Here is a 12306-nt window from a genome sequence, read left to right on the forward strand (position 1 = left end):
TGGGTAATTCCATCCTTTTCCACCTAGGCCAATACATTAAAACAAACAAATAAATAAATACACAAAATAACATTCCCCAGGAGGCTACCAATCAATCCCTGTTGTCTTTTCCTCACTCATCTGGGAAATATTGGTGATGATGTTTAAAAATTCTCATTATGTAAAATTTTATGCATAAGCAAAAGGGAAAAGATCCATGATCATGAGCATGATCTTTAAACCCAAGACATTCTGTTCACCTGATGGTAGCACTACTCTGATATATATGACGACTTTGTGTGTAATGGCATGCTTCAGTCACCTTAATGCAGTTTATGTCTTAGTACAAAGGAGATGAAGCAAAGATGGAGGTTTATAGACTTCACCAGACTATTGCAAGATCTATACAATAAAAGGCCAATAGAGTCCAAAATTTAGCTATATTTATTGTTTTGCTGCTTTAGAGCCAAGCAACTCATCAACTGACCTGAACTGTCATTTAATGTAAATAAAAATGAAGGTCTGTACATAGGTGTATATTGTGTCAAAAAACTTAATATGTTTTTATATCTTTTGACCAAAATATCTTATTTTGTTATATTTTTACTTATTTTTAAATTTATTTTGATTAAAATACAAAGAATTAAGTTTCATTATATTATTTTAGAACATATATTTTGTTTTCTTTCCTCTCCCCATCTGTGCCCTCCTTCCAACTTAGCCTTCTTTCTATTTTCATACCATATGTTTCCTATTTTTCTACATTTTTACATTGATTTTTACTAGAGCTCAATTATTTCTTGGTAGATTATTTTGTTAAAGAATTATTTTGTTTTAGTTTGATTATAGATTGCGATTGCTTCATGGATTTTAATTTTTGAAATAGGGAATTTTATATAATTCATATTGAGTATGGAATACCCAGATAGATTTGACCACCATGCCTGCTAGCGTCCTCTGGTGGTTTCAAAACTAGAGACTAAGGCAGGAGAGATAATGCAATGGTTAAGGTGCTTGCCCACAAAGCCCAAAGACCCATATTCAACTCCCTAGATACCACATAAACCAGATGCACACAAGGCACACAAGATAGCACACGCACACAAGGGGGTGCATGTATCTCTCTCTCTCTCTCACTCACACACACATACACATACAAAGGCATGTGCCACCACACTCCAAAAAAAAGAGAGAGAGACTAACATCAACACCTTTTCGTAGCACGATCTTGCAGTATAGCTCTTTGATAGTTTTGGCTTTCAGAAATACATTTCCAGGAATATTACATTGAATTAAAAATTATAAAAGGATTTGGGGCCAGAGAGATGTCTTAGAAGTTAAGACACTTGTCTGTGAAGCCTAAGGATCTAGGCTTGATTCCCCAGTATCCATGTAAACCAGATGCATAAAGTAATGCATATATCTGGAATTCATTTGCAGTGTCTAGAGGCCCTAGCACACAAATTTCCCTCACTTTCACTCTCTTTCTGCCTCTCACAAATAAATAAATTAATTATTTAAAAAAAAACATATGAGGATTTAAACAAATAGTAGTTGTGGTTATAAGTGGGAATTAAATCAAATAGCTAAATAATTCACTTGATTCCAGCTGTACAAACATTGTCATGTATATCCATTCAACTAGTCAAAATATTTTTTTGAGGTAGTGTCTCGCACTAACCCAGGCTGACCTGAAATTCACTATGTAGTCTCAGGGTGGTTTAATTCGTGGCAATCCTCCTACCTCTGCCTCCTGAGTGCTGGGATTAAAGGCGTGCACCTCAATCACAGAGATGGTCAATTCTCAAATCTAGTAGTGTTATGGCCATAGTAAATGGCACATGGAACAATATGATGTGTTTGTATTCTCCCTTTACATATTGTCATCCCCATTCAAACACATGCAAAGATTAGTATCCTTACTGAAGCCACATACACTTGCATAAGGAAAGCACTAGTTCCTTTTGAAAAAACTTTCCTCCACATGTTCTATTTTCTTTTTTTGTTTTAAATTTTTTGTTATTTGTTTATTTATTTGAGAACGACAGACAGAGAGAGAAAGAGGCAGATAGATAGATAGAGAATGGGCACACCAGGGCCTCTAGCCACTGCAAAGGAACTCCAGACACGTGTGCTCCTTGTGCATCTGGCTAGTGTGGGTCCTGGGGAATCGAGCCTCGAACTGGGGTCCTTAGGCTTGACAGGCAAGCACTTAACCGCTAAGCCATCTCACCATCCCCACATGTTCTATTTTCTGAGCTTCTGTTTATGCTGTCTTCTTTGCCTAAGATTTCTAAAGGGGACAGGAAGATAATAAAGGTAGATGAAATAGGCCAAACATAAGACAATAGAGATTGATGAAAACTAAACTGTAGATATCATGTTTTTTCCAAAATATGCTACAATTTACTACTGAGCTCTGGTCAATTGTCAACTTTTTATTGACATATAACAATTATGCATCTTTATAGAGTACAGTTAGATGCTTTGGTACATTTATATATTATGTGCTTATCAACTGTGATACTGGCATGTCATTTCAAACATTTATCATTTCTTTGTGATGTACGCATTAGTTATTTTGCACTATAGGACTTATTATTACTATTATTATCACCTCTGTGCAATAGGCACTAATGCTTACAACCCAACATTTCAGGAAAAGTCAGAAATCCAGATTTATTTTCTGTGTAAATTTGGAACTGCTATTTTTATGGGGTCAAACAAAAGTGACTGATAACTAGCTTGCAAAATATGACATCAGAAACATGTTCTTTTTTTTTTTTTTTTTTTTTTTTGAAGATTCAGCTTTGGCTCTGGCTCTCTGAAAAGGCTGCTTCCATTGATTTGCCTCCTCTGAAGTCCTACTCTAATTCTGGTTCACTTGTGCAATCAACTCTCTCCTGTGATTTCATTTATCTCACTAACTTGGCTGTAAGCCCTTTGAAAGTAAAGAATACACATCATATTTCACAAAGCCTAGCACAGAGCTAGTAGAAGGTCCTTAATGAAGTTCATTTATTACAACACACAGTCACAACTCTTGGTGAAGATCAACTATCTTTAATTAGTTGACTCATCATTCACCAAATGTTTACCAGCACATTCTATATTATAAGCACCATATGGGCTAACATAAAGTATACTGCTTGGGGATGTAACAGCCAAATGTTGAGGCTATGTGGGGCCAGAAAAAATGAGTCAGAAGGTCAGGCGCTAGCTTGTAAAGCTTGATATTCCAGGTTCAATTCCCTAGTACCCACATAAAACCAGAAGCACAAAGTGGTGCATACATCTGGAGTATATTTGCAGTGGCAGAAGACTCCAGCATGCCCATTCGCTCTCTCTTTCTCTCTCACTCTCTCTCTCTCTCTCTTTCTCTCTTCTTCTGTCTTTCGTAAATAAATAAATAAAATAAAGGGCTATATGAAGTCAAAGGTAATTTATTGGCCAAAGTGCATGACCTTATTTTCAAGAACCTAGTTATAAGTCAGCGTTATCTCACTGGACTAGAAAATGGGCCACATATACAATATTAATTGACAATTAATAATCATGCATATTATAGGGTAGAGAATGATAACCTGATGCATAGATAGTGTATGTAATGAATAAATGACAAGGAAATTAGGGTTTCCTACCCTTAAATGTCTATCATTTCCTTATGGTGATAACTTAGATTCCTTCTAAGAGTCCTTTGTAAATGATATAGTGAGCTGTTAAAACTTACAGTCAACTTTAGAACATATTCCTCTAGCTAACTGTATTTTAGTACCAGTTACCTGACTTCAATCTGCTTCTGTCTCTGGTGATTATTATTCTAGTCACTTTTTCTGTCAAAAATCTTCTAAGAGTCCACATATAAGGAAGATTATGCTGTACTTGTCTGTCTGGGTGGCTTATTTTACTTACCCTAATGACCTCCAGTTCAATCTATGTTGTTAAAAATGAAACAGTTTTATTCTGTTGTGGTTGAGTAACATTCCATGTCATATTGTAATTTTATGTTTTCTAGCAGTTCTATTTTAAAAACCATAAAGAGAAACACATAAAATAATGTTAATATTCTTTATTTAATCCCATATACCTAAAATGTTATTTTGACATGTAATCAATATTTCCTAAATTTTCATGAGATATGTTACAAATTTTCATGTTTTAAATGTATTTGATTTATATTACTTTTTAAAAACTTTTTTTAAATTTTTTTTCATTTTTATTTATTTATTTGAGAGTGACAGAGAGAGAAAGAGGCAGAGAGAGAGAGAGAGAGAGAATGGGCGCGCCAGGGCTTCCAGCCACTGCAAACGAACTCCAGACGCGTGTGCCCTCTTGTGCATCTGGCTAACGTGGGTCCTGGAGAATCGAGCCTCGAACCAGGGTCCTTAGGCATTGCAGGCAAGCGCTTATCCGCTAAGCCATCTCTCCAGCCCACTTTTTGAAAACTTTTTATTCACCTATTTATTTATTTGCAAAGAGAGAGAGAGAGAGAATGGGCATGCCAGAGCCTCTTTCCACTGTAAACAAAATCCAGATGTGTGCGCTACTTTGTGCATCTGGCTTTACGTGAGTACCAGGGAACCCGAGGCCAACAGGCTTTTCATACAAGCACCTTTACCCACTGAGCCATCTCCCCAGCCCGTGTTTTTACATGTTTAAATGTTTAAGATCCAGTAAACATTTAACTCCCTCAGCACACACAGCGTAATGCAGATTCTAGCCACATGTCAAGTGCTCAGTAAACATGTAACACTTATTGCTACCATATTGAGCAGTGTAGCAAGAATAGGGCCTTTCTTCTTACCTTACTGCCAAAGTGAGGATTAATAAATGTCACATCCTCCAAAGTCAGTAGAATCCTGTTTGGTCCCTTAATCAACTGGATTTTATTTAAACGTTTCCTGAAACAAATATGAAACCAGATGGTCACAAGGGACTGGATGTTTTTGCAAACCTGTGTTGTTTTGACCTAAGATAGAAACTAAAGAATGCATACAACAACTGTATTAAAATAAATTAAAACTGTACATGGGTCTGTAACACCACACCTACAATAAAAGGAGGCAACAAAACTGGCCATCACAATCTTGAGTTACAAAGACAAAAATACAAAATATCCTTGAAGAGGTTTCAAGAGAAAGAGGTGAGGGTGGAACATGGAGATGGTATCTCAAACTAATAAAACTATGACCCCACATCAAAAGTACATTACACACACCTCTGGACAATTGTAAAGAACTTCACACACTTTCCCATACACCATAGTATCCATCCTAATAATCTCAGGGCCAAAAATCATTAATCTCCATTTTATAGACAAAAACACATTAAGGAAACAAAACAAAATTAAGCAAATTGTGTGAGATTCCCTAGCCTTAGGCAGCACTGGAACTTGAATCCTTGGTCCCTGGCTGCAGGCCCAGAAATTCTGCCCATAAGACCACTTGTCTTGCAAAGTTGCATCTATGCGTTGCCAAAGCAACAGGTTGAAAAGCGGAAAAATTCAATCAGTTGGTTGCTTTGTCTACATGATTCCAAACAAGTGGCCTGACTGGGTTTTTCTTCCCTTTTACTGAATTGGTCTCTTGTCTGAGTATTACATAGACACAGTTTAAACATGACTCTCTCCAAACATGCCCATTAATTTGCAGTGAATGTAATTCTTTTCTACAAATCAATTACCAGACACATAAGAGTTTATGATGTCTACCTCACACAGTCAGGTGGGTCTACGAGTCAACTTGAGGACCAGGCAGGAACCTTGATTTTTTTGTTTGTTTGTTTTCTTTTTGATTTTATTTTTCTTGGTAGCTCTAACAGCTACATCTTTAGCTTTGTTTTTTTTTTCCCCCCATAACTCCTTAATGGACACTCTGTGGAATGTGTTAAATGAAGGAACCAGCACAGGGAAAACAGGCACTGAATCAACGTGCTTTGTCAAACTGCTCTAAATAGAAGTCTATAATGTCACTGTAGCTTTAAGTACAAGCAACCCAGTCATTTTTTTCTCAGTGATTTCACTGGCTTGTAAACAAACAATTAATGTGCTTCTAATTGTCTGCCAACAAATATGTCCCTTATCACAGTGGGAGCTGCTGGCCTGCAGAGAAAATTAAAAGAGCACTGTAGTGAATTCTTAGGTAAAGTGCATAAGTCTTTTTGGCAAAATAAAACATCACTCCCTAACTTATCTGTTTCATGTGTGTAGAGAACTGTCTTAAAGCAGACACACCTGTAAAAATAATCATGCTTCAGAATACAATCTAGTAAAAAGCAAATTGCACTCCCTATCTGGAGTCTTCGGGATAGTGCTGACTCTATCATTAATTAGCCAGATACATGTGACCTTGGGTAAATAATTTAACCTCTTCATGCCTCAGTGTCCTCTATATAGCAGGATAATAGTCCTTTCCTTACTCGCTTTAGAAAGTTGTTTTGAAAATCAAATGAGATAATGTATGTGAAAGTGCTCTGAAAAGCTGGAAGCACTAGGAAAGTATAAGGGCTCATTATTATCATTATCATCATTAGTATTACAAAGCACCAGAGAGCTTTATAGAAAGGCAATGTAATCTGGTTGGGAGGAGTAGGGAAAAAACAGGAGTTCAAAGAATCCTTTGTTTTGGGGTGGTTTGGTTCTTTGCACGTCTTTCTTTTTTGGGGGAAAAAACTTAAACAATCAAAACACACAGAAAAGGAAGGAACAGAGAGTCACTCTCCTGCAAGTAATCACCATCTATTACAGAAACTCATCAGCAACTCAGCTCTTCTGATTGCAGTCGTGGTGGGCAGAGAGAGGGAGGAAGGCAGCAAAGCGGGGGCAGCTTTTGTGCTTTGTTAGCTGAAGAACCAAAGACCAAGTGACTCTGGGAAATGATGGGCCTCTCTCCCATCTCTGAGTTTTCTGCGACCACTTGAAGTACCAATTGTCTCAAACTCATTTTCCTCTGCAATCATTTTCCTTTCTAATCATGTCCCTCTCCAATCATTTCCCTCTCTAGTCTTCTTTGCCCTTCAACTCACAAGCTCTAAACAAACCCCCACCTTTGTGGTTCTGTCTCCTCCCCTTTTTCATCTCTTCCTAAGAATTAGAAGCTGGGCTAGTTTACAACCCCAAAAATCTGTCCATTTAGTGGGAAAACCCAGCAAGAAGTATCACTTGGGGGAATTGACTGGTAATATAGGCAGCTGACTATAACTCTACTTTCCATGTTACCATGGGATGGTTAGACATTGGATAGACACAGCCTATTTATTACTCCTCATATCTCTCTAGAGGAGGAAGCTTTTTGATTGGATGCCATTGATTTTTGCTAAGTACCTGTGGATGTTAATGAAACATTTTTGGCAGCACCTAAGGAATATGAAATTGCTTTTATTAGCAGCAATATGCCACAGCCACAGAAATTAGAAGAAAAGTGTGATTCAACTATTCATAAGGGGCCTATTGTTTTGTATGGCTTTACTGAGTTTCTAATACTGGGGAAATTAGATCGTAGTTGCACAGTGTTATCAACATAATAAATAGGAAGAGTAACACCTGTTATGGTTTCAATCCAGGTTTTCATAGAACCACTAAAATATCAGAGATGGAAGGGCTCTTAAGCACCATTCTAATCCAATTCGTTCACTATACAAATGAGAAACTTTTGGCCAAGATAAGTTAGATGGCTTGTCCAAGTTCTCACAGCTATTCAATGTACTACAGATAGTTTTTTCTTGGAATTTGACAAAATAGTTCACTCCATTTTATACTAGTCCATACCACATTGTGGTTGGGACTATCCTGACCAAAACAGAGTTGACAAAGGTGTGGATTTAGGGGTAATGTAGAGGGTGGGGATTCATATTGTTTTTCACTTTCTCCAAATTGACCAAGTACGCCCTATTGTAAAATGTAAAGATTACAAGAGAGGATTGTCATGTTAAGCTATCTTCACCTTGGGCCTAAGGTAGTGTATCAAATTAGTCACCTATTAAGGGATTTGAGTGAGGAAGACAAATACTTCATAAAAAACTATTTTGATGATTATATAGGATCATTTTTGTTAAAAGAAGGACAGCAGCCAGAGTGTGATACCCTGGACAGAAAGCACGGATATTAACAGTTAGCACAAGAATCCCATGTGCTTAGGAAGGGTTTAAAATTTTTCTATTTTTTGAGCACCTACTATGAGTTAGGTACTGTTGAAAATGCCTTACTCATGTTTGCTTATTTAATCTCTACTACAATCCTGAGATAGTGCCACTATTCCTAGAGCCTGGATTCCAGCCAAAATCTACCTAATCTTTGAAACTCATTATCATATTTCCCTCCATTCTCTACCATACGCTATTTGGGGTAGAAGATCATTTTAAGAGACATGGCCAGGAGAAAATGGAGTATGGATATGGAGTTGACAGGCTTCAAAGTCCTTGTTCTCCTATGTCACCACAGTGTTGAGAGCCAGATCTACTCACAGTCAACAACACAGCTGAGAAAGTTATTCTTGGCATCATGAAAACACTTCACTCTAAGTGGTGCTGGTCAGGATGAAAAAGAAAATCAGTGGGTCATGTAATGAGGCAATTGTACCAAAACATGACTTCCTGGAAATCAATATTAACAAGGCTATTATGGCCTTGTATTTTGTGTATACAAAAAGAACAAAAAATGTACCTTATAAAGTAAGCAAATCCATTAATAGACAGCAAGGCCAAGAGCAAACCGAGGCAGACCATCATGGCTAAGGTGGGGTCGATGCCTGAAGAGAGGGAGAGGAAGAGAAAAAAAATGGCATTAAAAGAAAAAAAAGCAGTAAATAAAGAGCACCATGGAGTGACTCCTCATGCTTCCTGGTGACTCTAAAATCAAGCCACATCTACCTAACCTAATTCCATTTTTCTACAGCACAGTCTGTCTTCTTGACTTTATGGACACAAAAAGCAATTTCACTGTTCTGAAGCAAAACCACTCACCATTCTGACAATAACAAATCACATGAATTAAGGCTGACCAGGGTGTTTCTTTGGAGAAAAAGTCTACAAATGAAAAACTTTGAGTACCTTAATTTAAGTTGGATGGCAATAGAGTTCTTAAGAATAAATACAGCATCTTACTTGTGAAGGGTCAGTATTATGTTGTCTTCATAAAATAAAAGATCTTTCTAATTCATCTGAGCCCACAGAGTCCATGGATTATAAATGAAAAACATAATACTTGTCCTTCAAGGGTGAGGATAAGTCTGATTTTGATCATTAGAATTTTCATCAACATGTTGGTGTCTCTAACATATAAACGTGTAAATAGATTAGTAGCATTTTGGAAGAAGATATATGATGAGGTAGATGAAGGGTTAGTTAAAACAGAAGAAAAGGCTTATTTAGAATAGATGCACTTGTTTTTGAAAGGATGTAGTAAACACTTGCAGGAGAATAATACGAGTCCTTCCAAAGTTACCCTCTGGCTCTCAGAGACTTGATGGAGTTCTCTTTTTCACAAGTTAAAGGAGTACTACTAGTCAATCAAGCTGCAAGTATTTATTGGATGCCAACTGTGCTGAGCAGTTGAGAGACATAAGAATTATTAGACATGGTCTCTTCCCTCAAGGAGCAGTATATTTGGGAAGTGGCAAGACACAACCAATAGAGAGAGAGGAAAAAAAAAAAAAACTATTGAAAAACCATTTTTGTCTTAAGCTAGAAGGCAGAGAATTTTAGTGCAATGGGAATTCTGAGAGAAGATGGTGTGAATTAGATATTCCTGTGATGGGATCTAACAAGATACATCAAGGGGAAGCCAAGTGACATTTTAATAGGGGAAAATAATCATAGGTCACAGATGACAAAAGTTGAAGTAGGAAATTGCTTACCTCTTATTAGAGCAAGCTCTTTGAAAAAGATTGATGTCCTTTTAAAAAGGAGTGACAGGAAGTCTTTTAAATTATGGAATATTTTTAAGGCTGGAAAGTACTTCATGTTGTTCTGATTATATTTATTTAAGGATATTAAGTGCCAAAATGCTTATGTAATGTGGATGCAAATGCCTAATTTTGTGATTGTTTCAATATTAAAATATGCCCTGTCTTAAAGAAATTCTCCTATAACACAAGCAGAGTTAAATTGTCTCCTAGTGAGATCCCATTCCTTACCTCCTCGGCAGATCTTCCCTTCTGAAAACCAGCATTTTGCATCTGCTCTAGGAGGTCTGCCACCCGGGAAGTGAATAGGGGTCCCTCTGAACCGTAGAAGTTCCGTTTCCATGTCCACAGTGTAGGTGCTATGGAGTTCCCATTCTTTCCAGTTGGTGTCCAGGATTACATACTCAGAAATCCCATTTCCATTTGTATCTGTCCTTATCAACTGGTTGAATCCATAGAATTGCATGTTTCTGGAATGCTGGACCAGACTGGCAGCACTGGCCCGTCCATTTTCTTTCATAGCCTTATTCATGGCTTGTGCAATAAAGTAAATTGAATTGTAGATAGTTCCGAACAATGGTGAAACCTGTTTTTAAAAATTACAATTATCTTGAGTCCTAGTCACCCTAGAGCAATCCCAGAAAATATTCCAAGCCTCACTTCCTTATTATGTCCTGCACGTATGAGTGGAGCAGTTATGAAGACCCAGAGGAGAAAGAAAATGTTTCTGAGAACTTACTTGGTTTTGTCCCTGAATTTTTCTATTTTTCTCCCCTAAGGTCTTCACATCTTCAAATATATCAAATATGACAATTTTATGAGCAAACTAAGTCATACACAATATATTTTTATGCTCCTAAACTAAGAAAGTGTCTTGAGATTATACAGGGTAATGAAAAAAAATTTAAAAAAAGCAAGTATCATCTTAGACAAGGGGAGTTCAAAGGAAATTTACCAGGTTAATTGCCTGTGCTTTCTGCATGGCAAAATCATCTTGCTACACTGCTAGAGTAGTCACTTTGTGTGGCAAAACTAAATAGTGTATCTACACAATCCATGTCTGTGTCCTGTTTTGGTTCAAAATACCTATTCTACTAAATACATGCTCCTCAGAGAAAGTAGCCACTAGAATCCAATTTTGAACACATATGTAAACACACATATTCACATATACATACACTGTCCCAAATATTGTCGTATGTACACAATATGAATTTTATTCAGTAAATTCTGTATGCTAATAGCTTAAAACATGGGAATGTTTGATAGAAGCTACTTGAAATAGTCAAGGCTGCTATAATAGATTGCATGACCATGTCTACTAAATAATTATTACAAAGGCAACAAATTTATGTACTATACCTTATAAGTAATGTTAAATAAGCCTTGTATCTTTGATTACCACAAAAGGTAGAAAAAAAGTCAAACATACCTTTCCTTGCAACCCCCACCACCATACAAACAAACATGGCCTTATGGTCTTCTATCATATTACAATTCTTAATTGTAGTTCAAAAAAGATAATTTCATGTCATTTTACCAATCTTCAGGGAAAGCTGAAACTCATTACTTGGGTTTCTCAAGGTCTACAAAGCTAACCTTGTTAAAAAAAAAATGCTGGGTGTGGTGGCACACACCTTTAATCCCAGCACTTGGGAGGCAGAGGTAGGAGGATCACCCTGAGTTTGAGGCCACCCTGAGACTACATAGTGAATTCCAGGTCAGCCTGAACTAGAGTGAGACTTTACTTTGAAAAACAAAAAACAAACAACAACAACAACAAACCTCCATGTGGGGCTGAAGAGATGGCTTATTCATTAAGGCATTTGCCTGAAAAGCCAAAGGACCCAGGTTCAATTCTCCAGGACATAGGTAAGCCAGATGCACAAGGGGGCATAGCATTCTTGATGGGAGAAAATGTTCTCTATGGTCCCAGCTCATTCTGAAGTCCTCTAAACCTTCCAAACACTTGGTCTAGTCCAGGGGCCAAATTTAACATGCAGACATTTTTGTTTGGTGTGCATCTGGGCTCTTCTTCAACTGTTTGTTCACTTAACAGTGGGGTGTCCCAAAACTTGACTCTTGATCTTCTTTTCTATCTTTAGTCACTCCATTTGGTCTTTGTTCATATGAGTTGAAAGACCATAACTATGCTATAACTCTTAGATTTAAGATTCCGTACCTCTTTCCTATATTACAGACTCACATAGTCAAGTCTATCACTCTCAAATAAATAAAAAAAGAAAAAACTTATTTAAAAAGTTGATCTTTACCCCAAATCTTCTTGTGCCATCTACAATGAGTGTTCCTATTTTTATTAAGTTATTCTATTCTTCTGAATGTTCTGACCAAAAGCTTTGCCTATATATCAGAAATAACTACTCTCAGGACTAAAAACAACAACTTGGTCTACTGAGTTATCCCAATG

At 37.0% G+C, this 12306-nt stretch overlaps 1 protein-coding gene across 1 annotated transcript in view; it reads right to left on the bottom strand.

Moving 5' to 3' along the window:
• The window catches only part of Gucy2f (guanylate cyclase 2F, retinal), a 110896-nt gene that overhangs the window by 70918 nt on the left and 27672 nt on the right, over positions 1–12306 (bottom strand). The window contains exons 3-5 of the mRNA XM_004659141.2: positions 10110–10464; positions 8639–8723; positions 4784–4880 (exon numbers count right to left, since the gene is read on the bottom strand). Of these exons, the coding sequence (XP_004659198.1) occupies positions 4784–4880; positions 8639–8723; positions 10110–10464 (537 nt within the window). The remainder of the gene's footprint in view (positions 1–4783; positions 4881–8638; positions 8724–10109; positions 10465–12306) is intronic.

The sequence above is a fragment of the Jaculus jaculus genome, chromosome X (assembly GCF_020740685.1).
Source record: "Jaculus jaculus isolate mJacJac1 chromosome X, mJacJac1.mat.Y.cur, whole genome shotgun sequence".
Lineage (NCBI taxonomy): Eukaryota > Metazoa > Chordata > Mammalia > Rodentia > Dipodidae > Jaculus > Jaculus jaculus.